Source organism: Sphaeramia orbicularis, chromosome 16, assembly GCF_902148855.1.
Source record: "Sphaeramia orbicularis chromosome 16, fSphaOr1.1, whole genome shotgun sequence".
Classification (NCBI taxonomy): domain Eukaryota; kingdom Metazoa; phylum Chordata; class Actinopteri; order Kurtiformes; family Apogonidae; genus Sphaeramia; species Sphaeramia orbicularis.
The window spans coordinates 48,176,624-48,204,597 of NC_043972.1; the positions used below are offsets into that span (position 1 = coordinate 48,176,624).

Here is a 27,974-nt window from a genome sequence, read left to right on the forward strand (position 1 = left end):
AATCAGGTCCAAAGATTTCATCTTTGTTAATAACCTGACAATCAGCCCAAAGCTGTGAACTTGCTGGATCCTTTCTTGTTTACTACTTATTTTTCCCCACAAAAATTCTCTTTACAGATTAAGTTTTTTTTTTAATCAATTGGAAGTCAAGAGTAATATTTGAGAAAGAAGTAGGTCAATAAATCCAACTGAAAATAAGTTGACAGTGCCCTAACCAAACCCGGATACTGGACTAATTTTCTATATTTTTCCATTTTAGGTTTTGTTTTTTGTTATGTTTTCTCTGTTTTTCAAAAACATCAAGTTTTTTTTTTTTTTTTAAACTACATCACTCTCTCATGACTGGATGGTCCATAACAACCACGACAGACAGAGTGACAGTTTTAACAAAATAATAAGAATTTAGTCAATTTTGACCCGATCTCAAAGACACTGATCAACAGAGGTTTAGATATCACAGTTCTGAACACTTATACACGCATAAAACACACACTTTCAGCGATACAGTAAACACTGTAAAAAGCCCATTTCCAGAAAACAGGTGTTTGGCAGAAATGAACAAAAGCCAAAATCAGTCTCTGCCCACTGTCCAAAAAGGGCTTTAAATAATGCTCCATGACATAAAACATAAAACACATGTTTTTTTTAAAGCTACAATGTGTAACTATAAAGAAATGCTTGTGTAATTAGTTGTAAGTAGTTGGATTCAACGACCAACAGTAGTAGCAGGGTTTTCTGAATGTTCTGTTTTATATTCTATATACTCAGGAGGGTAGGATTTGAGGACCTTAAATGTTGTGTTTTAAAGCCCAAATTAGCAGGAGGCTTGAATAGTTTCCCTCATCGCTGTAAAATATGATCAATGCAAAGGCATATTCCAAAGTTAACAGTACAAATATCAGAGAAACACTAGCAAAGAGGAACATTAAGTAACGAGTAGTGAGGTTATAATGATGCAGAATAGAGGTGATACTATGAGAGCAACCTGGATTTAGTAACATGTGGGGGATTTTTTTTGTTGTTGTTTTGTTTTGCTTGTACTTAAAACACGGCCACATATAACATACCCAGTACTCCTGTGGCACCTGTAAAACAGTCATTGTGTCTTCTGTGTGTTTACTCACTCTCTCCTCAGTACAAACTCACGTTCTCCCACTCCACCAGATACTGGACCTTCCCGTCTGGTGTGATACGTCTCGCCAAGATTCTCACCGCCTCCCCCCCTCCCCAGCCCCTGGCCACTGTCCCGTCCCCTCCGAGCCCCATCCCACCTCCGCCTCCTCCTCCGCCTCCACCTCCTCCTCCTCCACCTCCTCCTCCGCCTGTGTCATGTCCTCCGCCCACGGTGGCCTGGTAGGGGGAGAGGTCGCGTATGAGGGGAGCCTCCAGCTGCTTGGGACCCGGCTGGTGCTGGTGCTGGTGTTGGTGGCTGTGGTGGTGCTGGTGGTGGTGGTGGTGATGGCTGCCGTTGGAGCTGAGTGGATATGGGTGGCAGGGTGGGGGTATCCTGCAACTGTCCTCCATGCTAAAAGACAAATGGAAACACAGGAGGAGACAAGAGGAATAAAAAAGAATGTAATCAGAAAGTAAACATGACTTCAAAATGTTAATTATTTTCTGACACATGCTGGAATGTTGAAGTCAAGAATAATTAAATAAATATACCTATAAAATATAAATACTTGATTTATCACAGAAATTGTCAAATGTCTGAATTCACTCAAGTTGCAGTAAATTTGTCAAAAACCAGGTCCTGCCATAACATATTTATTACTTAAAGAAGTGTTTTCCTACCATTAGGGAAACGAGAAGAATTAGTTGGATTTTAGTTGATTTAATTTTTTTGTTGGAGTTCTGAAATATTGACTATATGCTATTGCTATGCCACCATGCATGTCTATTTTTCTCCATCTCTATCCTAGTTCTCCTGCATCCTGATCAGATGATCCATCTCAGCTCCTCTGGATGTGAAGGAGCAGCGGCTCTACCCATAGCCCCTCCCACATGGTCAAACTCCTCCCCCTATCTCTAAGGGACAAAACACATTTCCACCACTTATATCTGGAATCTCATTCTGTCTTTCCCCTTCCACAGCTCCTGTCCACAGGTGAGGTAGATCACATGGTAATGGTGGAAAGTGTCCCCTCCAGTTTAGGGATGATTTACTGCACAAAGTGAAAGACTTTAAGTATTTCAGGATCTTGTTAACACGTGAGAAATGGATGGAGCAGACGGACCGGTCTGGAGCGAGGGTGTGAGGTTCATTTTAGTTTAGGCCCATTTAGATCTCAAGTGGATCAGACTAGTAAAATAATAGCATAAGACTATAAATAATGACAACTCTAAAATTAAAGTATGAAAAGGTTTATATTACTTTCTTGCACCAAAACAAAGAATGTAAAGTATGAAAATATTTACATTTACTAACTATCCTATAATAATAGGATAATAAAGTACCTTGAATCATTTCATAAAAAAATGTGACCTAAAGAACCTGAAATTCATTATGACAAATAAGTGCAATTTTAATAATTTTATGCCTCATGTTGTCATTTATGTATGTGCGTTACAACTTACAGATCACAAAGGATCTACAAATACACAAAATAGTAACAGACAGAATATGTTCAAATTATGGAGACTGGAGTCTGGAAATAAACTGAGTTTGATACCCTTGACTTTTAATATCTTCTGTATAATTCATCATTCATCTCTTGGGCCGGATTGGAACCTTTGGTCGGCCAAATTTGGCCCATGGGCCATATGTCTGACACTCCTGATCTAGAGCGTAAAGGGAGATGAGCCAAAAGGCAAAACCCTCAATATCTATGTCTCGCCAATTTTCCAGCAAAAACCCTTACGCTAACACCTGAGTTTTTCAGTTCCTCTCTTTTTAGCCATCAGCTCCCAACAGACTTAAATACAACATCACAGAAGCACATAGACATGTGTTTATATAACCTATTGAACCTTGAAGGCAAGTACAATTTAGGATTTGAGACCCACATTAAAACAGTCAGAATTTAAGAAATATACAAAATTAATCAGAGGTATGCAGCCGTACTTTGAGTGTGACCATTTCATCAAGACATACAGGTCATAATTTTAAAACAAAGTAATGAGACAACATGCTTGAGTGTAGTTAACAGCACAAAAAATGTTCACTCATCCAGCCCCACGAATGCTAACGCCACAAGTTACTGAGTTACTGTAAACTTCATTCTGTCGTCTCATCTGTGTGATGATCACGTCAGAGGCATTTGGAAAATCATTTCAACTAATAGATGAACACAATAAATAGACATTCAATTACTGAGAGATTGTAAATTGCAATGTCATCAAGAAACTACATTACACAAATTCCAATGTGCACTTGTAAGAAACACTTATTTAAGAGACATTTAAAATGAAGTTAGGTCTCTTTTTTAATTTATGAATCCAATAACTTCAAATGTGTTTTAAGGATCCACAAGAAGCCTAAAGGAAAACTTCCTTCATGCCATAAAAGCAAAAGAAGTTGAAAACATGATTGTGATTTAATTTTACTTTCAAAAACCATCAATAAAAATGTATATTTATTAAGATTTTGATTTTCATTCTTACCTTTGTAAACTAGAATAAATACCTATTAAATTTTGTTTTTATTGAGTCTTAATTCTATCAGTTCTAAATTCCACAACTGTAATCGCTTAAAATATACAGCATCTCTCTGTGGAGCTGAAAAAGGCTGCAGCACTGACGTTTTTCATTAGTTTTTCTTGTTAATAGAAAATATAATGAATAAGAACTAAATGAAGAGCTTCAAAAGTGATATTTGTCATTTCTGACGACTAAAAGGGGAAAAGAGCTCTACCAAAGGAGACATACAGTTCAGATCAAAGATACATGTTACGGATACTTTTACTGATTGCTAAGAAAATGATAATTGTGAACAGGAAGGATCCAAAACCACCGACCATAACTCAGTGGCTACAGAGACTGAAAAGGGTCTACAAAATAAAGCAAATGACTGCAAGACTACAACTGAAAATGGACACTTTTGAACAAAGATGGAACAGTATTAGGATGACTGATGGAGGAGTAGGGGTTATTATATGATTGTTGTGTTTCTCTATGACTGATAATGTACTGCTGTAATTCCCCTTGGTACAAACATATATTTATTTTCCATGTGATTTCCCTTTATTGTATTTCTATTGCATTCTATTTACTTGTGTTTTGAATAATAGGGTCCTATGTCAGGGAATGTTTTGTTTTGTGGAAAAATGAAAATATGTAAATAAAAAGTTCCCCCCCAAAAAAAGGTACAAAAAAACTACTCTGAAACAAACAGCATGATATGTAGACTTGTTAAAGCACACACCTGTTGTAATGCTGAAGGGTCCTAGAGAGTCCTGTGCTTCCATTGTAGGTGGTGTGACACAGGGCAAACATCCGCTTGGGAGGACAACTGTGGACAGAGGACACTTTAATCCTTTTATAACATACATCTTTAACTCGTGACGTGTCTGTGGGGAGCGTTCTGAATGTATGATTTATTTTAAATCTTCATAAAAACTGTTTGCTCAATAAGAACAATTTCAAAATAGACAGATAGATAGAATAGACCTTGGTCCTTTTATAGACATCTGAGCATGCTCAGTGCACCCCCTGCTACCAGTGGAATGGGGAGCAAAACACAGAGCAGTGAGTTTGACTGACTCGTTATAAAAATAGACGGTTTGGGCTTTTTTTAACACTGTTTTCCTTGTCGTTTTTTTTGTTTTTAAAGTTGTTTGCAGTGTTGTCATGATTTTCCTTTATTTTTTTCCACTGTGTTTTTACTAAGTTTTGACCATGTAACTGCTTTTTAAAATTCAACCAAGTGCCAAAAAACAGCTGGACTGATTTAGAAAAAAGAGCCCCAAAACTAAAACTACTGGGCCAGAATTCAAACCCTTGTTGTTTAGTGTGTTCCAATTCACAGTTCACTTTCAACATCCTAATTCTCTTATTGATGTACATTCTGAGTGTCTTATTCAGTAAAAACCTGTCAAACTTCAATTCCTCTCTTTGTCTTTTTCTGTTATTCCACCCTGTTTTGACCCTAAAACACACAGTGAAACAAAACCACTGAAGGAAAGGAACACAAGCAGCTTTTCTGACACTGAAACACACACAAATTCACAGCAGCACATTTCATTGAAATGTCTCAGGGGTTAAAGGGTTAATTTTTGGTTTTATCTGAATACAGTAAACGAGAACATACTTTGGTTGTTAGACATTCTTTATTTTTATAAATGCCATTTCTTTCCCCTCGCCAAACTACATTCAGATAATAATGACAGGAGTGTAACACTGTCAGCACTGTCACTATGAGCTGTTAGAATGAACCTCGGTGCACTGTCGATTAAATAAGGAAATGTTTTTGTAAACAGTTTCTCCATGAGGCTGAGCTGACCATCATCAACAGAGATAAAAAGCCCAATGTTTACCTCAAGTTAAGCTCCTCCTCTGACTTCCTGGAGTTGTAAAGGCTGGCCCCTCCCATGTAGCCATGGCAACATGGCAGGAGCTCAATTGGGTTGGCAGCAACTGGGGGTGGACAAGGCTGTGTACAGGAGGAAAAACACAGATCAGCCCGTGCATGAATGCCAACCTCATCAAAGGAGTCAATCAAACGCTGATACTTTGGTGCTGGGCCATGTATGGAGACAATTCTGCAGTTTGACAAAAATGTGGGACATCTCAAAACGGGTTTACGCACTAAAATTCTGAGTTGAAACAAAGTATAATAACACCTACACCTAATGTTTTTTTTTTTTTGTTTTTTTTTTAATTCTGCCACTTTGCCAGCGGGTAGATGTGTCTATAAATCCACACTAATAGCATTAATGGATGTGAGTCACATCTCATCTTATATGGCTCATGAGACACAGAGCAGTAGGGAGGTAGGCACGTCTAGTACAAAACGTATCACCTCTGTATCGCATCTAACAAGGCAGGCTTGTACGTGAGGCAGCTCTCCCGACACGCCGGCTCACGACCCATGACAAGCAAAAACATCAGAGCATCATCAGGACCATCAGGACCATCCATCATCTGGAATGTCATGCAGGGAGATTCGGGTACAGTACCTAGAGGTTTTAGCATTTCATAACATTTCTCATCGCTGGCCTGTGACATATGGCCCATTATGAGTCCCTTCTCTGGCATTACTAAGAGGATGGCACATTATTATTCGGTGGCCTTTGTTGATGTCTGTGCCTTTAAATGGATGTGCTCTGTCAATGCTGCACTGTCAAGGTGCCAGCGCCACCTGGCCAAACTGTAATTGACTGCAAAGTGCACTTGGAAGAGATCCCGGCCTATGCATATCAGCATTCTATCCCGGTTCAGTTTCTCCACTACCTGCTCCGATCCTGCTCATTGGAGATGGACTCAGATTAACATCAATCAAAGGGGGACCACGATGAGGCCTGGATGTGAAAACCCAGAGCTCTGTGGAGTGTTATTGTTTCGGGATTACTGTATGTGCACATAAACGAATCAAAGTGCTGTGTGGGAGGACACAGTACAATGAGCAGTTAAGAATGCCGGGTAAAAATAGTAACCGCCACATGTGATGCTGCTGTCTAAATGTGTTCCGCTGGGAATTGGGGTTTGATGATCATGATAAATGCGGCGCTGAACTGCAGATGTTGATGAAATACATGAGCGCGTTTTTGTGCAGTCAAGTTTGCATTTGAATTATACATTTTAACGGAGCCACATGTACAACAGCTCATCTCTCACACACTACCTTTAGTCTAACTGCAGACTCCAAAAGCATCAGCAGGCATTAAACATACAGCAAAAAAAAAGAAGAAGGAGGAGGGGAAAAAATACTGAAGCGAGCGAAGCTGCAGCGGGTGTTAAAAGACATGCTGGAGACTGCAGAATGAACCTTCATCACAGTGTTTGACTGACAGGTTATTTGGATCACACAGAGCTGTTTACCTGACAGCATAAAAAAAGGAAAATGGAAGAAATAATCGGGGGGGGGATGTTTGTGGTGCTTGTGGCCCAGACCTAGTGACCGCCCACCCGTTGCCTTGTTGAGACAGAGCCACTGACCTGTGTCTCCATGATGCGTCGCTTTGATTTACGCGACTCCAGCCCCCCCACTCTCCTCTGGCAGGGCAGTGACACCGGGCTGGAAGAAGAAAAACACAGCAAAAAAATTCATATGCAAGCATCAACACAAACACAGGTTATTAACGTGTGCGTAAAGGCTGACTGAAAGGTGTAAAATATAACCGAACAATAGGGGTGAGAGTTACTGGGATAGGACATATACATTAGTGATACATTCCTATGGTTATATGAAGCCAAATGTTATCACAGGGGAGGCCGACGAGAACAAAGAGTATAAAAACAACAGTAAAAACAAGACATGACATCCTCTCCTAAAAAGCTCACATCCCCATATCCCTATAAAACAACCTGTGTCTGAATCTGTGTCACAAAAGCTCAAAGGACACGTTATCAGCTCTGTCTTAGTAACAGTAACATCAGTTCCATTTCCATTTTGTCTGTCAGTTGCACAGTTGTGTGTTTTGTTAAACAGGGAAATGAAAACCTGTAACTGTTTCTTAATTATTTAATGTAGGCTGTTCTTTTAATTCTGCATTGAAAACTTTTTAGTTTGTGATCTATATTGTGATATGAATGAATGCAGGACTTTTCATCAGATGATTTGAGTTAAAAAAATGTTAAAAATCATTCCAGAATAATTGAGACTGCATTTGCATAGAAAATGGCTTTCACTCTGAGTACACTTTGTGAGTGAAAATCATTCTGTCTTGAACTCTGACGTTTTACATTAGGCTTCAGCAGTGGTGTAGTCCAGGGTATACAGTGGTAAATGGAGTATACCTACTTATTTTTCAGTCAGCATTGCGTATACCCACTTCTAAATCCCCCTGATGTGCACCATTCAGTAGTATCTGAGCCAAATAGCCCATCTTTTCCTCTAGAATGGTGAAGCCATGACCCACCCTACTCTGCCTCTAAATGGCTAGTACTTGGTACCTTCACTGATTAGACAGGTTAACTTTAGGCATGAGGACTGATGAGCCAATCAGGGGCAGAGTAGGACAGGTCATGCTGACGAAAATATTGCTAACTTTTTTTTTCCTCCAAGAATTTATTTATTATTCACCAATAGAACATACAAAAATAGAATATAACTAGGGGTGTTAGAAAATATTGGTTCTGCAATATATCACGATATTTCATTTCACAATACTGTATCAATATTAAAAAGCTCTGTATTGATATTTTTTTTAGGTATTTATTCAAATGCATTTTTGTTTTTCTTTTTTGTTTATATTTTATTTATTATTATTTAACACTGTGTTATTAAATAATGGTTATTTTAAGCATCCTAAAAGCACTTTTTACTGTCTGAGAGGCAGGAGTTAGTTCTTTTGTTGGGATAAAAATAATATTATGATGTTAATTATGAACTAATACTAATACTAATGAACATTTGAACAGGATCTTAAATTGTAATGTCTGTAAAACATGATTTAAGTTTTAACACGGGAAAATTTTGTGATATAGCATTAGATCCTGTTGTGATCAAATAAAAATGTGCTTAGTATTTGAGCATATTTCAGGTGTAATTCAATTATTCAAGGAAATAATCATTTTAAAAAAAGAAAGAAACAAAAAAATGCTATTTTAACAGTATCATGATATATCGTGATATATCATATCATGAGCCTAGTATTGTGATTTGTATCGTATCGCCAGATTCTTGCCAACGAACACCCCTAAACATAACAAGAATATCAGACATTCCAAGCCATAATAAAAAAAAAATATATTGCTAATTTTGCGCCAGAGCCAGGGCTCTGCTTAGCGCTGGCCACCTGTGGAACCTGATTGGCCACCTCAGGTGCCAGTGCCACCCCAGTTGATTGACAAGTCACCGAACGTCTCGTTGAAAGACGCGTGATTATTGGAAAGAAAGAAAGGCAGAATAAACGTCTTTCAAATGAGTGACACATTGAGAGAACCTACTTTCATGGAACACATAATTCAGAGGTAAGTTTTAAGGTGGCTTCAGAAAAAGTCACTGTTTTAAACTACTGGCCATATGACTGCACATTTAGAGGAGAAGAGATGTTGTTGCCGATAGTTAAATTGCACAAGTAGGCTAATGTTATGAAAGGCTAGCGTTATCCTATGTTTGCCTCATGTTGAATACATTTACATTCATGCAGCTGCTTGTTTGACCAGTAATACCTACAAACTGCTCCTGATAAGGTCATGATAATTTTATAGTAGTTAGCAAATACTACTGATGGATTTTTGGGTAAAATAAATAGAGCAGTCTTACATGTCACTGTTTCTAAAATGGCGTTTTTCTGGACTACTTAAAAAAAAAAGGGGGCAAAAACTGAAAGTATACCCACTTCTCCAGGGACCACTACACCACTGGGCTTCAGTGCACTAAAGTACAAAAGCAGGTGGACGCTGTGACTCTTAAGAACAAGAGACCGTCAACAAATGTAACCCTTGGATTTCCGTGTACAACCACATCTTTCTTTTCTGTGTTTTCCTTCTGTTTCTTGCTTATTTTCAGGTTGTGGCTGATGACTAACAGGGTGTGGCAGGATGTTGCTGTTTGGTAAACAGATCGAGAATGACTGCGATTGGTTGGCTGTGAATGAAACGCTCAATAAAAACAGAGAAAATCGTGTCCTATCCAACAATGGAGTTATTTTTTAAATTCATGTTGGAAAATTAGAACCTTGCAAGTTTTCCTTTTGTATCACGCTATAAAAAGTAGCAGGATGGTGTGTGTGTTTGTGTGATTTGGTTTACTTTATATAGCATGTCCTGCAATGTACCATGCACACATTATGATGATGATGCTGAAATCATATAATGCACAGCCCTAATTTACAGGTTTTGAAACTGTGTGTTTTCAAAGAGGGAAGGAAATGCTGTTTTTGCATTTTATTAAGATCAGAGTCTGTGTTAAAAAAGGACTCACATGTGGCTTTAACTTACGCAACATAATTTAAATTTTTATTATGTATCCATGTGTCATAATTCAGCCTAAAAATACATGAATATCTGTTCCTTTGATGCTTCCCATTCATTTCATTCAGGACAAAGCCCATAGTCATTATTATTAACAAAATACTTTAACAAAAACTAATATAGGGCATCAGCAGTCCCATTTTTTAGTCCAATATGTCTGTTTTGTGTCACAAGACAGACAGACAGACAGACAGACAGACAGACAGACAGACAGACAGACAGACAGACAGACAGACAGACAGATAGATAGATAGATAGATAGATAGATAGATAGATAGATAGATAGATAGATAGATAGATAGATAGATAGATAGATAGATAGATAGATAGATAGATAGATAGATAGATAGATAGATAGATAGAAATTGCCAATTTAAACAGGACACTTGAATATATTGAAGGAAATCAGACAACCAAAAAAAGAAAAACAAAAGTCAAACAATGTATAACAATTTCCTTGTGGGTCTAAAACAATACTTTATGTCCAAAAAGGAGTAGGAAGAAGCCAAGCTTATTTTGTCCGTCTCCAATTATACATGACTTGTATAACATAAAATATAAATAATATAATATAATATATGTATATAAAGAATAGGTCAGTCATTAAATTACAGAAAAAGAACAAATGATTCCATCCCATCAATAACTATTACTGTTGTACTCCCCTTCATTGTTTCTATATCTCTAGAAAATAAGGTTTTTATACATTTTCTTAAATTTTGTGATGTTTTCACACTGTTTGATATTTAGTTCCATTCCACAAAACCACTACATGAAATGCACATCTGTTTAAGCTTTGTTCTAGTGAAATGTTGTTTCATATTTAGTGTCTGTCTGTAGTTATAACCACCCTCTATCTGTGAATAATTTCTGTATGTTACATGGAAGTCATTTATTTCTAGCTTTGTATAATATTTGTTCTGTTTTTATTTCTACCAAATCCTTTAATTTGAGTGTATGTGAGAGTAAAAATAGTTTATTGGTATGTTCCAGATATCCTGTACTGTTTATTATCCGTATTGCGCTCTTTTGAAGGGTGCATAATGGTTGTAAACACTGCAGAAACAAAAGGGGGATATCCAGTCTAATCGTTATACCTGACTAAAATGACAAAGCTTTCCAATCATTGGTTTTAGAAGCTTAAAGATCCATTATAACCCACAACAGAAAATCGCAGTTTTGGGGAAAACTGGAGCATACATATTTAATATACAAAATACAAATGTTTCTTCAGTTGCATTTACAGTCTCAGTAGGTGGTAATCGCAATATAAATACATCTCTAGCATAAATTCCTTACATGAATCACATAAAGGGAACCATGCATTATTTGCTGTGAAATTTAAGAGGCTTCACTAATTTCCCATAAGCCCTAGATTTAAAACAAAGTCTGAAAGCTTATCTTTACACTGTAACATGGTAGACTATACATACAGTGCATCTGCTTGTCCGGATATGAGGATAGACATTAGAGAGTTATTGATTGGACAGTGCATTTACGTTACTGTGATATATGTTCGCTATTTGTCACACCATGTGACAAATGAGAAGGTGCTTTTTCTGGAACCGTTTACATTTCAAAGAGGACTAGTTGCAAGGCAACAGATGCACTTCAGAAACTAAGTGAAAATAAAATGTTCTACTTGTGGAAAATAAAAGGTCATGGTAAAATTGCATCTTCATCTTTTTTCCAAACAAAAACATCACATTACTTTTTTGGCTTCTATATACTTAGAGCTTATGGTTATTTTACATTTCCACTGACTTTTAGTATAGGTAGCAATATTGTGTCCATAGTACTGCTACTTCTTCTGCTACCCATATTCATCCACATTGTTACATTGAACAAGAATGTGAGACAATGTTCAAAAAAGCCTGAAAAACTGTTCCATTGGCATCTGTGCAACAGTCTTAAAAAAATCTACTGGGTTAGGGAATGACTTTAATAACTTAAAGGGGTGATAGTTTTCTAAACCCACTTTTATTAGTCTTTGGTGCATTTATTTGTGTATTTAGACCACTGTTTTTCAACCTTGGGGTCGCGACCCCACATGGGGTCACCTGGAACTCAAATAGGGTCATCTGAAATTTCTAGTAATTCATAACAAAAAAATAATAATATTCTGTTTTAATGATTCAATATATATTTAATTATAATTAAAACACCACACACTTTTCTTAATAAAAATCCAGTTCAAATAAAATACAGGACATAACATCTGAGAGGGCATATCTTGATTGACCTGATCATGTGACCGTGTGCTTTACTATGCTTCAACCTGCCCGGACACAGTCACACTCTGAAAATTGAACTGAACAGATAATGGAAAGATTTCTTTGCCCGCCTGGCCCCACTAAGACATGTCCAAGAGAAACTGAGAAGCAGACACCAAAGAGGTGCATTTTATACATTATATAGTCTAAATGTTGTCTAAGATTAATGTTTATTTGTAACATAGTACAGCAAAGTATTATATGATCAACAACAAATTAATTTTAGCAAAAAAAATGTCTCTGTTTTAAATGTCTGGGGTCGCTAGAAATTTTTGATGTTAAAATGGGGTCACGAGCCAAAAAAGGTTGGGAACCACTGATTTAGACCCTACTAGTTCAAAAAGTTTGAATTTGAATGCTCCAGGTGCTGCAAAGCTATGTTTATATTAATTTTGGCAAAAATGGAGTGGATTTCTACAACCCGTTTTATTCCTGCTTAATTTGTTACATCTAAAACTAGTTACATCACGACATTTGCACATATAAGGTCAAGACTTCTGATGAACATTTCTCTAAGTACGACATAATTGTTTGTCAGCAGCAGCAGTTGTAGTCAATACTGAAAATATGTCCGAACTTCGAGCCAGTTACCTAAAACTTTCAGTTGTTGGTTGAATGGGACAGAGCAGCACAACCAACAATGTGGAGGGAGTGAAGCATGAAGTAGTTTATTTGCATTTAAAGGGCCAGCGCTCAAAACAGCCTTTCTGGTGTCATTACTCAGAAATAGGGTTGAAAGGTTAGACCTATGGAGTTGAATTAATGAAGAATTCAGACCCAAGCAGAGCATTTACAATTTATGTAGACAACAGAGAAATGCTGGAAAATGCATAATTCAATTTAAAAAAAGAAAAATATCACTCCTTTAAAAGTAAAAGTATACATGCTTTACATTGAATTAAATGTGAACTTGCCGGAGCATTATTGATTTACAATGATTTACAACGACAATTAATATTGTCATCATCTCTTTGTATTCAAATCAGGCTTCTTTTACTTGTCTTAAGCACATTTAGTTGCCTAGAAAAATAACAGATAAAGTTCTTGCTTTGAAACCATTCAGTCAGTTCAACTAGTATCTTATGTCTTTAGCGAAATGCTTCTAGCCAGTTAGAATAGTACCTTCTGCTGGCTGCTTAAAAAACACTTAAAAACAATTGCATAAATTTAGGTGAGCCCTAGAGAATAACTGAACATGAAGAATTATTTTCATATATGCAAAGCCAGCAGCTGTGTTTCAAACAATAACAAGGTTTAGTTAGAAAAAAAACAACAAAAAACAAAAAAACAGGGAACATACCATCCGCTCTACTTCAGTCCAGTAAAATGCTGCTTCCCTGCAAATGATTTCATTGTAATTCAGATGCAAAAAGGGCCAGCTAAATGCCAGAAATGATTTTCAATTAAGTCTCTTTTAAATATCTTCAGACACATGCACACAGGGTGTACACATGGAGGCACACGGGGGGTTTACACTAAACTATTTAAGACAATTACTGACTTATTTTCAGTCGTTTGATTCCCAAGATAATTGTTTTGTGTAATGACTGAATGCCCAGTAGGAACCCAGAGCCCTCAGTGAGATAACAGTGATGCCGTCCTTACTCTGACCTTTTCCTGTGCGTGATGTTGATAGGTGGGTCTGTGATAAGAGGCGACGAGTCGGACGTCAGTGGAGGCGGAGCTCGAACCTGAAGACCGAAGAGACACTTCTTCTTCTTGATCTCTTTACCAGAGACAAACCTGGATGAAGCACATCAAAGAAACTTATATGTGTTATATGTGTCTGTTGTTGGTTCTTAAAATACATCACCACCTCTTGTGTACGCGTTTTTTTTAGTTTTTTTTTTTTAATTAAACCTCTTTGATGCTAATAAGGAACTTTGACTTGTGTAACAAAATATTCTCCTGATTAAAAAGAAGACGCAGGAAGATTTCAAAGCTAGCGACTTTGTAATTAACTACACATAATTAGAGCAGACTCTGCCTCTGGAAATTTGCAGTTTTGTCACTGCAAGATTCTTTTGTAAAACTCAATGAGAATAAAGTGGAAAGCAATCACACTTTATTGTTATTATTGTCCTTGCTAACACCATATTAGGATGAATGCAACATCAGCAGCACCTGCAAGTGTTCAATCCCATCTAGTCTAATTGGAAGCTGTGATTCTCTGCCCTTTTATTTAAACTCACACGTCTCCTGTGTCATTTCGGCCTGAGAGTCCAACGTTACACACTACTGAGCACTAAGAAGCATCCCTCTATTCATGGAGTGCTACTCATCAATCTAGTCATGTGTGGTTGGTGTTTATTCCTCTCATCATATGCGATGACTTACCTGTCCTTGTGGGAGTTCAGAGCGTTGAGGAGATTGTGACAGCGGTCTTGCCTTGGCGTGTCAGAGAGCTGGAGGACAGACAGGAATGAAAAATCAAAGTAGTGTTTACACAGCGGACGGCCAATTTTCTTCCACCGTCTCTGACAAAAATAATCGCTATTTGACAAACTACTTGGCGTCGCTTTGAAAAAACCCACAGTAATGTCAAGACAGATCCCAGGACAAACAAAACATTTTAAATTATCATTTAAAAAAACTAGTAATTGTATTAGGGTTCAAAAAACCCATGGAACTCAAAACCCAAAGAAATGGTAACCCAAATGAAGCTGAGACCTGGTCCCATTTATCAAGTCTATTGAATGGAAAATTCATGGATAACTTAAAAAAAATAATAATTTTGCAAGAAAAAATTGCCAGAAATGCCATGGCCTATGTTAGCAGTTCTGCCTTCATATGAGAAACCCATGAATACTTGAAAGTTAAGTGGCGGGTTATACAGCAAAATTTGTGATAGATACATGGATATATGGTTATTTCTATATGCGACACGTACATAAAACCCTGCAAAGGGATAAACATACTGTCTGAAGTCTACAGGTGTTCAGGTGAGCTAAGGTCATCAACAGAATGGGAACACAAATGCTACAGCCTTCATCTCCCCATGTTTTTATGACACAGTTTCAAACATCCACCGCCACTATTTTACTGATTTACTTTTTTTTTTTTTTAATTTAAGCTTGTTTTATGCTATGTGCATATGTAAAGTTGGAAAACAGGATAATAGTGCTTCTTATATAGTTCCATAGACGGTAGAGGTCTCTATTATCGGTACTAACAATTGCAGTAGTAGTATATCCACTGGTACTGCTTGTATTTGGAGTGTTGACAGCAGTTATGGGTATTTGTACTAGTTACTGGTAGTTATACTAGTAACAGCAGTTCTAGTTTTTTTAATAGTTATAGTTCAGTTTGCTGTGTATCCATGCCCCCCCCTCCCTCCCCCCCTTCCCCCCAATCTCTCTCTTTCTCTTCCTTCAGTCATCCATCCTCCAGTCAGGGTCTGTTCCAGGTTTCTGTCTGTTAAAGGAAGTTTTTCCTTCCACTGTCACTAAGTGTTTGCCCCTGCAGGATTGTGTTGGTGTCTGTGAATTGGCCTAAATAGTCTGGTTTAGACCAGCTCTAAATGTAAAGTGTCATGACACGTTTGTTATATAAAATTTGACTGATTGAAAATTACACTGGTCTACAATTTGTTTTTTTAAATGATCTGCCTCCAAGATTAAATGTGCTAAATGTTACATATTTCAATAAGATTAACTGGAAAACAAATGACAAAAGTGCTGGTTTACTGATGTTGTCATGGTATATGATAAAATGTTATTACACATATTGGTTTATGTACATTTATACAATAGATTTATGAATCTTCCACTCGATAGAACCTGTACAGTGAATGTATTATAATGTGAAGACAGTGTTTTGAAGTAGATCTGGTAGTTCTGAGACTACTATTCCTTTTCAGTAAAACCCATTCTCTCATAAATTCTTAAATTTCACAGTTTGACCCAAGACTGTATCTTGGAAACTTCAGCCATCCAGCATTTTTGACTTGATTTTTTTTTATCAGTGACTCACACGGGGGAAAATTTCACTACTTTTATTCTGGCAGCATTTTACTTGTAGACCAGTGTTACGTATTTAAAATAGAAAACCTTTAACACCCTCTAATACTCTCACTTGACACGTGCGTAAACCTCACATATACACTGTACAATTTTAACATGATAAAGCATGGTAATATTTTAGGTTGTGGCTTTAAAACTGAGGTCATACATCACACTGAGAAAGACTCAAACCAGTTATTCTCATGTCTTGATCTAAAAAAAATGCACATCCTAATGTGTCAGAAATTTAAGATGCCAGTGTTCTCTCAGTGTGACTGCTTCTACAAAGCTCCTCACATTTTAAGCATTTTTCCTGTGCAAATAAATATCAGTGTGATTCTTGATCAGTGAAGACGTCCAACGCCTGCTCTAAACTGTATATGTACTGCTGTGCATCATTATTATTATCACACTGCCTACATACAAACTTGATGTCAAACCCAAGTTTTTAGGTCCGTATTTCACAGCTACTTAGTTACACTATTTTATCTAAAAATGAAACAATGCAATAAACAGCTGAAGTCGTGTAACTCACAAATAAACACTAAAAGTGTGCATAACAACTTTTAATGATGACAATCTGAAGAATCATCTGCCACCACATTTGTGGCTCTAAGTCAGAAACCCACAGACAAATATGAGGAAGTGGGTTTTGCATATTTTATAGGTACAAATGGCATGGCCTACATCAGCAGATGCAGCTCCATAAAAGGAGCATGTTAATGGGATATAAAGTATCTGAATATGCCAATGTGCGTTTGTCGAGTTATTCAATGAGACTCGCGCCCCCTTATGGTTCACAAGTTTCATTTTCAGACCTTATTGTCTTTTGTTAAAACTTCACCTTTGCTTTGCCTTCAACTTAATCCATATCACTGGAATGAATGATAATAATGAAGAGAGACAACAGGGAGCCAACATTACCCTAATTAACAAAAAAAAAAAACAACAGAGAACTTACAACCTCAAAGCAGTCACACTTACTTTTATCACCGCTTTAATTCTCTGGAGGCAACTTTCGACTTGAAACCAGACCAGTTTAAAACCACTTTACACTTAGTGTCCTGATGTGTCAATGTTTTGTTTTAAGAGGTCGGTCAGACTGTCCTGGATGTTTTTTTTTTTTAGCGCTGTTTTCCTTGAACCCGACACAAAAGTTTTACTTTTTAATTTAAATCTTACTTTAATGGGTCATTAATAGGCTTTAAGTCTCAAATGCAGAAAAGGCTGGTAGCATTTCACATCATTTCATCATGGTGCTTAAACGGGGAAATATCAATACCGCGCCTAGGAGCAATGAGTCCCAATTCTCATTGGTGAAGGACAGGATTTCATGGTCAAAATCAAAGTATTTCCTCTTGCAGCACAGAGAGAGATGGTAGAGGACCAAATGAGCCAAATCCACCCTGCATTTCAGATTCAAAGAAGGAGAAGACACCAAGCAGGTTAACATGCACAGCAGACGATCATCCTTGAAATTAAAATAGATTCTCTGATTGGTTTTGACATTCAAAACATTTCAAACTAATTTCTTTTTGCACTTCATTCTTTGGTCTACCTTCAGACTGTACATTTTAATAAGTCTGCACTAAGTCACTTTTGACACTTTATCCCAAATAAGCAAAGACTAGTACTGACAATCACTGAAAACACTCACAAAAAGAACAAAAAGTAAGAATTAGCAATAATTTTCATCAAGTTGAAACAGTGAGTTGACTATTAGTGAGTCATTTTTGTAACTGAGTAGTTGTTTAAACATATTTTAAAATAATAAAGCCAAGGAGGAGGTGGTTCCTACTTTTTAAAGTTGACAAATTTCATCTTTTGCTGTATATGAGAGTAAATTCAGAATCTTTTGGTTTGGCATTTTAACATTCTTTGTACTTCTGACAGGCATCTTACCAGTACCATTACCATTTTATCCTTCAACATTTCATACAAAAATCAAGAAAGCAATCAGAGAGTAACCATTAGATACTAATTAAACAATAATAGTTGTTAAATAACTAGTAAGGTATTGGAAACGTCTATAATAAAGCTGTTAACATCACCAGGTCATGGGTAGTCTTTGGATGGTCTCTGGTCCCTTTGTGCAAACTGAGCACTCGAACTGATAAAACCTAAGACAAACACAAGACAAAAACATGCAATGAGACAAAACCGGCGAGCATAAAACGTATTTTTGAGTGTTTGTCGTGTAGGTTCCAAGTCAGCATCACCTGGGAGTTAATGTGTTTGGTCAAACTAAAAGCTTTAGTGTTTGTTTCTTCACTGTATGGTCTGAACTGTTTTATTGCCTTACACACTTTTGATGATTTCATCTCAGATTCAGGTCAGTGTTTTCTGTTTTATGGTAGGAAACTTTTCAGTGTCTCCTTTGTCATTTGTACAGTCTAGACACATTTATGGCAATTACAATTTGAATTTTGTTCATCTTAATTAACGTCATAGGAATAAACCCTTTAAGTTCTGTCGCTGATGTTCAAGGGAAAAATGAGCAACAAAAACATGGACGTAAATGGACAATAAATACCAAAACGTGTTCAACAACATCAATTCATACTACATAAAGTTTCATCATTTGGCAAATGTTTTTGTTGTGAAACTTATCATAATGTTGGTTTAAACTTGTTCCAGGTTCATATTTATTTATCTGTATATTCTACAGTATCTATACAGTATATTATATATAATAGTCCTGTATTTAGTTTTGTTTCCTGCCAAAATGTAACACCAGTCAGTATATTTACTTTGTGCACAAAAGTCTTTTTACTGTACCTTTTTATATTTTATATATAAATATTTAGCATTTTGCTTAATTGAAAATCAAGTACAAATATTCTTAAAAGAAGAAAAATAAAAATGAGTGGGAACTTTTAAAAGAAGAAAAAAAAAATGAGTGGGTACTTTTTATTTGTCAAGTACACACTTTAATTTAAAATGTAATATAAAATAGTCCTTTCTATGTAGTTATTTTACAAAAATGGTTCATTGATTGAATATATTGAATATGTGGACATGAACCATAGGCTGACTGTTAATGGATGTTTTAAGGCCGATATAATAACAATAGTTCAAAGTAAGAAAAAGACAATAGCCTATTAATCAGCCAAGACCGTCTTACTAACTATACAAATTATAGATGAGGGTGATTTTTATCCTTTGAATCATTTACCCATCAGCCATTATTTACCGATACTATATGATACCTTTATGAGATGAAGAGAATTTGTTCATTTTGCACAACCACACATCATAATATGAGGGACAATAAGATAAAAACAGACGAGTAATGGTAAATACAATAAAAATATGTTAAATACAATCAAAAATCTAAATAAAATCTAAACCTACTAAATACAATTAGCTGAGCTAAAATTATTGAAAGGTCTTACAGTCATAAAAAAGCAGCAGATCTCCTAGAATAAACAAACCTGAGCTTTAAAATATAATACACGTCTCAAAGTTTGAGTGTAAAATACAGTGTTTTCCACGACCCTGAGCTCTATCATAACAGAAGAGTGTGCATCTATTCTCTATATGTATGCATGTGTTGGCTGAAGGTCACAGGGAAAGATGGAGCACGGACACAGTTTGACGGCAGCACACGTTTACTATTCCAACTATGAATTCAGTCTTCACTCTTCCTCCATCACCTGCTCAGCAGATGTTGTACCAATCCGGCCTCGCTCTGCCTGACTGTCAATCTAAATCTAATCCCTCCCATTTTTTTCTCCACACTCAGACAGGTTCTGCAATAACACGGTGTCAGGGTGGGTGTAACACCCAGACGGCTAACACAGATGGTTAATGACAATAATAGCTTAATGGATGGATACGTTTTATTACACGCATGAGATGCAAAGCCTATCAGAGTCAGCGTGCATCATATCTGAACTCCGCTGTACTTGCAGACTTTGGGAGGTGTCTGCTCTGCTGTCTCTCAGCTTTCCTTGACTCTAAATAAGTGACGAGCTCTTGTCCTTGTAACACGAGTCAGTGAGTACATTAACATGCACTCTACTGATTTAGTCTTAAACCAATTAAGGCCCTTCTCTGACAAGTGAAGCTGTCAAGAACATGTCACCAACTGATTATCTTAATCACAAGCAGGTATACTGATGAAATTATTAATCAACTTGGCAGCACAAAGAAAAACAAATCAACGTCATTTGTCAAAATCAAATGACTGATTTATTTATTAAAAAACGAATAATATTTGAAGGCTAATTACATGTAAGGAATTATTTTTTTCATTTGTATTCTACCACAGTAAAATCAACACTTTTGGTTTGTTTTTGAGACTACAAAAACAATTTCAGTGACTGAAAAAATATTAGTTTGCTTTTCCAAATTTTCTGACATTTTACAAAGTAAACAATTTAATTAATGACGTTTGTTCTTTTCTATTTGATTCAAAGAAACGGACTGCTGGTGCAGCTGTAGAGGAGCAGAAGAAATGTACGGAAATATTCAGGATTGAAGGAAGAGCACGAAGGAAAAAATGCATTGATTTATTTACAAAGAAATCAGTGTACCGGCTATGATCATGGATTTAGTTAAATGATAGTTAATAACTTAAAAGTAAGAACAAAAAAATACATATATTTTCATCTTGATTGTGTTAATAATTTGCGCATAAAAATCAGAAAAGAGTCAAAAAATTACGATTTTCCAGTAGTCAGAAAGATTTCTTTAAATGGCCTTTTTTGGTTCAACAACAAACCAGAATCCCAAGATATTTTGTTTAATTTTACTTGAAACAAAGAAACAACCCTTACAGTTGGAAAAGTTTCATGACGGAAAAGCAGTTTGAGACCAAAAGAAGATAAAGGGTGAAGAAGAAAGAGGTGATTTGCAGAGTATGCATCGCACAAATGTATAAAACAATAAATAAAAAATGTGAAGCAGAATAAAGCACAGTCAAAACAAAACAACACACAATGTAGGGTTTGTATTTGCAAGAATCTGGTTATTTTTCAATAAGTTTTGATATACTGTAATGATGTAAGGAAGGTGATAAATTGTTTTGAGGAACATTTTATGAAACATTGTCTTAGTGTAAAGAGCCAACCAGCAGATGCATAAAATCTGTGTAAAAGAACTTTGTCCAGTGGCTGTAGACTGATATCCAGTGGCTTTAAACACATAATGAACCAGTGAAAACCTCTGAATATAAACTAATAAATGAAACATTACCATGTTTTACAGAATCCATAGTACATCCTAATGCATAATATCACAATAGTTGACTTTTTATATCCTGTATTTAAAACTATTCATTCATTATCTGAACCCACTTTATCCTTACTAGGGTCATGGGGGTCACTGGAGCCTATCCCAGCTACTTATGGGCAGAAGCGGGGTACACCCTGGACATGTCACCAGTTCATCACAGAGCTGAATATTTAATTTAATATTTAAAACTAATATAGTGATATTAATTTAGAGTTGATATAACAAATGTCTAGTGGAACAATAACTTTGACTTAAATTTCATCTCCGTCCATCGTCACAGCTTCATCATATGCTTTTGGTATTGTTCCTTAAAATGAATGCTCATGTACGTTTTCAGTAAAAGGGGATGAACTCTTCCTGGTAAATCTTCAGTGCTCAGTTTATTTGGGAACTGTATATAAAGTGTAAAAATGTTTAAGCCTGAGGATTTCTCACAGAGCACAGTTTATGGGATCATAACACTCTCACAGAGTCTAACTGTCAAATGTCAAAATGATGTTTGTGAGTGTTCAAATACTCTGTCACATACCTGTCTCCATACAGTAATGGCTTGGTTAGACACTGTGTGCAGGCCTCGTGGAACCACTGACCACAGCTTCCACACTGTAACATCTTCAGATTCCACCTGCAACAGCAACATGCAAACAATAAAATAAAGCCCACACAGACACGTGTATGAATGGATGAATGTCCTAATTCAAAATAACAGTTTAGGGTTGGACAGTGGCAGTAATAGATTCAATTCACTGTAAAACAGAAATGTAGGTATGCCAAGTATGCAAGTGTTATTTAAAATATATCTCATATCTACTGGAACTGTTGTTGCATTATGAACAATTAATTTCATTACATGAATGTTTATTTTGGTGGTTTTTGATGCCTCTTATAAATTCCTTCCGCCCCAGTGCATGAATCCAAATGGCTTTTTTATTCAACCATCAATCCAAAATATTCATTTTAACCCATAAAGACCCTGAGTTACTTTTGTGTCAGTTACCAAATAAATTTTTCTCAATATTTAATCTTTCATACATTATTTATCACCATTTATTGTAATATTATCCTCTTTACTTTGCATTTTTTCAGTGAAAAATATTGTTTATCTCATATTTAATTCACTGATCATGTAGATGTTCATACAAGCCCAGAACTGAGCTTTTTTTAACTTTTTTTTTATTTTTTATAATAACCCTCAATTGAGTTGAAGGAAATTGCATCAGCGATAGAGAAAACTGAAGAAAAAGTGACTTTTTCAGCAAAGATATCATTAACTGAACATAAACCAAGTGTGTCCATCCACTGTCATTGATCCAGCTCCATGGGTTTTACTGGGGAATCAATGTCAATGTTGTTGAATCATTGTGTACTACAAAGCCTCTGAACGTCCAAATGAATCATATCTGATGACCATGAAAAGATGACAAACTGTATCTGACACCAAGTATTCACATGTATTTATAGGATTTATGGATCAACAGGTATTAAATGGTTTAGATCAGTAGATGGTTTTGGTTGATGTTTGATGTTTGGGTCTTTATGGGTTAATATCAGATGTGACAAAAAAGTGTCCAATCACCACATTTCAGTTGTAGCAACTAGAAAAAGTTTGACAAATTTTCTAAAAAATGCCAAACTAATAAAAAAATATATATATCAGGAGATTGTCTTTCTCGTGGCATAAATCAAGTTTTAATTTTATGTCACTGAGAGCAGGTAAAAATAAATGATTAGATTTCCTGGCAGCATAAAACTCAGAAATGTGTTTTTAATGGGTTTTAGTTCGATGCCTGAAATAGGGACTAGATAAAGGTTTTGTTCTGTTCTGTAAAATGCAAGCGAATGCAGCCTTTCAGGTGAGGGTAAATTCTGAATCTTTTTTGTGTCTTAAAGGTTCAATATGTCAGATGTGGTCATGCCCAGTGCTAACAGTTGTGTTAGCAGTTTGTGCTGTTTGCTGATGTGAGTTAACTCCATCTATAAGATAAAGACTGTGTCTGTCGTTTACATCTATGCACAGTCTGTGCACTCATTTCAACAAGAGAACTTGAGTCATTTTTTCCTCTGGAATAAGCAAGACCATGAAGCCAAAAAATAGGACCAATGGCCCTGTAGCTTACCGGCCAAATTAAAAGCTTTGGGAAATGTATCCAGATGCCATTTATTATCACCCAGTTATGTGTATTTGTATTACAGAAAGAGCCCATGTTTTGGTCATATTCCAATCAGATCTGTAAAAAATTGAAATTCCAACTTGATATCACTGATACTTACTGATTTATTGTATCAATCCACTTCCTATCTGTTATAATGGGAAAATTTTTCAAATTCGCACCAAATCCAGAATCAGATCCGGATTGAAATAATTTCATTGCATTTCATTGTTAATTTGCATTGACATCATGAAAAAGAAGCTGTATACCCAGTTTGAAGTCAATCAGAACTGTAGTCTCAGAGAAACAGACGATTGAAATTTTTTCCCCATAAGAGCCCATGTTAAATTTTCCGTAAGTTCCCAGATCCAAAAGATCCTGATCAGCATGTGGCCATTATGTTTTGGTCATCTCCCCATCACAGCTGTACTGTAGAAATTTACACTTGATATCATTTTTATTTACTGAGTTATTGCATCGATGCACTTCCTATCTGTTATAATGGGGAAATTTTTCAAAGTCGCACCAAATCCAGAATCAGATCCGGATCCAAATAATTTCACAAACTTTTGTTGACATCATCATAAAGAAGCTGTATACCAAGTTTGAAGTTAATCGGAATTGTAGTTTTGGAGAAGAAGACGATTGAAGATTTTGTAACAGACGACGCCGACGGACGCCACATGACGACAATAGCTTATGGCCTGTCAGCCAGTAAGCTAAAAACAAGTCTAATAATATGACTGACGACCACTAGAGGGTGCTCCAAACACACCTGGCATCATTTGACTTCCATTGACCTTCACAATGGGAAACCTATGACAGTATATTTTTGCAGGAGTCTTAGAGGATTCATTTGTTTTGTCTGGCCTCTAATGAGTGTATGACGGTGATACTGGCGATACTTTTGGAAAATATTCCTGTTTTATTGAGATTTTAGCACTAATAGAAGTCTTTGATATCTGCAGTGATGGGTGATGATTGGTATAACTGACAGTTCAGTCCCTTATGGAGATTAGCTTGTGGAGCTTCTATTAATTGAACAAAATATTTTTTTCCTGAACTGTAAGTTCCACTAATAAGACTGTTAGATGATTTAGTTAAACAAATGACTATTGTGTCAGTAAACCTCCCGTCACCCTTTGTTCTTTCCCTGCTTTGAGCCTTTTGTCCAAATATTTGTCTTTTGTGGCCACAAAAAGCCATTTTCACACAGCCAATGCATACACTCCTGCCTTCACAACAGCAGTACAAAAACCAATGGATGATGTTCAGAGACTTTCACATTTTGTTCTAGGATGAAATTACCAATATATCCCACATTTGTGAATACATTTACTCAGTGAATTTACTGAAGTTACCAGGAAAGTTAAATAGCTTCATGCTAGAATCATGAGGCTATGGTGTAGATATTCTTTAGCCTCTTGCGAAACAAAATCTGTAACTATCTATTACTGCTATATGGACGTTATTTTCTGCAGTAACCCAAAAGCCACTGGAAACCATGCAATGAAAACCTTTGGGTTATCCAACAAAAACATGTCACCCCTGCAGCATCTATTTAAAGGCGATATACTGCATGCAATCTGCCAATCATCCACACTATGGCACAAATGTAATCTGACTTTAGAGAAAATGTTTAATATTTAAGGACATCCAAGGGCAGCAAAGCTGGTGTTAAATGAGCCTCTGCAGTGTCACTCACTCTCCTGGTCCGGCACAGTAGCAGTAACACTGTTGTTGATTGGTCAGATGCTGCGGGTCCCAGTCTAAAGATGACAGTTGATAGGGAAGCCGGAGTTTCATAAACTGCATGAGTCTGGCAAATCGTCCCCGCTTGAGGGCCCCTCCTCTCTGAAAAACACAATTTTAGGACAGAGCTGATTGGTCGGTGACCCGACTCCAGTTGCTGTCATGTCAGAGCAACAAGGGAGACGGATCATATTGGAAAGAGAGAAGGCAATCCGTCTCATTTTATTGTAGGTCAGTTGTGAGAGATAGTGTCCAAGACAGCGGAAGTCTGGACAATGAGATATGGACATTGAGCGATTGACAATTAACTGGGTGCTTTCTCATCTCATATCTACAGAACTGGAGCACATGTGATTGATTGACTTTAAACACACTCCTCTCAACTTCAGCATAGTTTCTCAGCTTCATAACTATTGATCCGCCATGATTTCTCGGACACAATGTAGAACATCTAATATTGAAGTCAATACTGAGCGAATTAGTGTGCTTTTGCCTCCAATAAACCCATTATCCACTGTATATTCTCCTGGATTTCCAGCATATCACACATTGAAGGTTTTTCCCCAGAGTATGAGACAAACAGATTAGCAGCCTGACCTTGGTTGCAACTGCAAAGACACATTGCCGACATATCCACGAGTCGCTGTCTGCTTCCGGTTCGATGGTTGGCGTGTGGCACTCTGGATGATAACCTGTAATGGAAGGAGGAGGCAGAGCGTTTAATTCGTGTTTATAAGACAGACAGCTGGAGTGACAATAATGGCAGAGCAGCACCATGTTTAGTGCTCTGCTGGTTTGTTTCAGCAGCATGCAAAACAGTTTACTATACTATTTTGCATCCAGGGAGCAGGGTTTGTCTGCTTTTTCTTCCAAACAGACTGTTTGGGTGACAGAACTGTGAAGACATGCCAGTAAATCTTGCTGCTATTTCGTGCTTGTCTGCTGTTCTGTGTTGTTGTTTTTTTTCTACCCATGCCTACAGGTTAGTTGGCTCACCACTTTAGTCCACACTGCCATACCTCTGCAACTGCTGAATGGATTACCACAAAACATTCACAATCCCTGGAGGATAAATCCTTCTGACTCTGGTCAGTCCCTGACTTTTCTTCTAACAATCGAATGATAGTTTTGAATGAAACTATCTCAACAAAAATTTGATGAGTTGCCAATGATATTTGCTTAAAATACTTTTCCCCCAAACAATGAACTGTGCTGACTTTGGTGAACTCTTACTACCAACAGGTTAATGATTGATTGAATGTATATGTTATGCTTAAATTCATGCAGTCATGACAGGAGTATTGTTCACTATTGTACCAAATTCACTTTAGGACTCATTAATGCCTCAGTCCTGCCCTTCCTGCTTGACATTTTAAGTGAATACCTGTGTTTTATGCGGTCCAGAACAGCTACGTAGCCCAAATCAACCTGTGTGCTGCAAACACTACAGTGGACATTTGAAGTTTTGTTGTGCACCATGTTTTTTTCTCTCTTCCTCACCCAGATTCAGCATTGATACCAAACTTTTATTGGGTTTCCAGTTGGAGTAAAATATTTTAGAATGCTCCATCAACTAATTTTCCAGGAGTTGAAAAAGAGGGACATGTTTGCATTTAAATGTGCTGCAAAATCATCTGCACATATTTTAAAAGGAGGTGAGAAACACATTTCACTCAGTACATTCGATTACCGCCAAGATACATTTTGATAGTTAAATAAATACATTTCACTTGAATGTTGTTGTGGTCTTTATCAGCGGTGCATGATGCTTTGTTGTAGGTTTGGGTCATTAGGACACATCAGATTTTGTTTTTGGTCTGGCACTGAAAAAGTTCCAGAACACCTACTTAATATCTTTCCTACAAAAGCAAATTTGGTCCTATCATTGAGCCTGTTTACGTGACCATTAAAGTCCCGTAACTGGGAGTAATCAGAAAATTGTAATAATCAGATCTATGTATTTACATGCACTTAAGAAATGTGATACTCGAAAAACCTTGGTTTAGACGCTCCAGTCCATTATCAGATTTATTTTGGAGTACGTACATACATAGTGATAGTAGACTTAAACTTCCTGTTTTTGTCTTCACGCCTCATGTTTGCCTACATAACTTCCATTTTCTATTATTTCAATTGTGTTTACACATGTGCAGATGTAAAAGAACTAAATAAATCAGATGAACCTGTATACATGCAGGAAGATATCGGAGTATTGGGGAGAAATCCAGATGTGTTAATCTGATTTCTCATAATCAGATTACTACCGTTATCTGATAAAACAGATCAGATTATACTGTTTATATGGTCACTTGAATAATCTGATAACTCCAGAAATCACATAATGATCAGAGTATAAACACCAAAACTGTGGAACTCGCTGCCCCCGACTTACGAGTCCTCACTGACCTGCCGCAGTTTAAGTCCTGATTAAAGACACACCTGTTTAGACTGGCTTTTAACCCTTAGCACTGAGACACTATTAG

General features: G+C 36.7%; 1 protein-coding gene across 1 annotated transcript in view; it reads right to left on the bottom strand.

The window, feature by feature from the left end:
- Window positions 1-304: 304 nt before the first annotated feature.
- Window positions 305-27,974, bottom strand: part of phf1 (PHD finger protein 1) — a 33,030-nt gene continuing 5,360 nt past the window's right edge. Inside the window, exons 5-15 of the mRNA XM_030159187.1 lie at window positions 26,089-26,183; window positions 25,445-25,593; window positions 22,119-22,214; window positions 18,403-18,471; window positions 17,634-17,757; window positions 14,688-14,755; window positions 13,962-14,093; window positions 7,096-7,174; window positions 5,475-5,590; window positions 4,364-4,450; window positions 305-1,525 (exon numbers count right to left, since the gene is read on the bottom strand). Of these exons, the coding sequence (XP_030015047.1) occupies window positions 1,132-1,525; window positions 4,364-4,450; window positions 5,475-5,590; window positions 7,096-7,174; window positions 13,962-14,093; window positions 14,688-14,755; window positions 17,634-17,757; window positions 18,403-18,471; window positions 22,119-22,214; window positions 25,445-25,593; window positions 26,089-26,183 (1,409 nt within the window). The 3' untranslated portion in view covers window positions 305-1,131. The remainder of the gene's footprint in view (window positions 1,526-4,363; window positions 4,451-5,474; window positions 5,591-7,095; window positions 7,175-13,961; window positions 14,094-14,687; window positions 14,756-17,633; window positions 17,758-18,402; window positions 18,472-22,118; window positions 22,215-25,444; window positions 25,594-26,088; window positions 26,184-27,974) is intronic.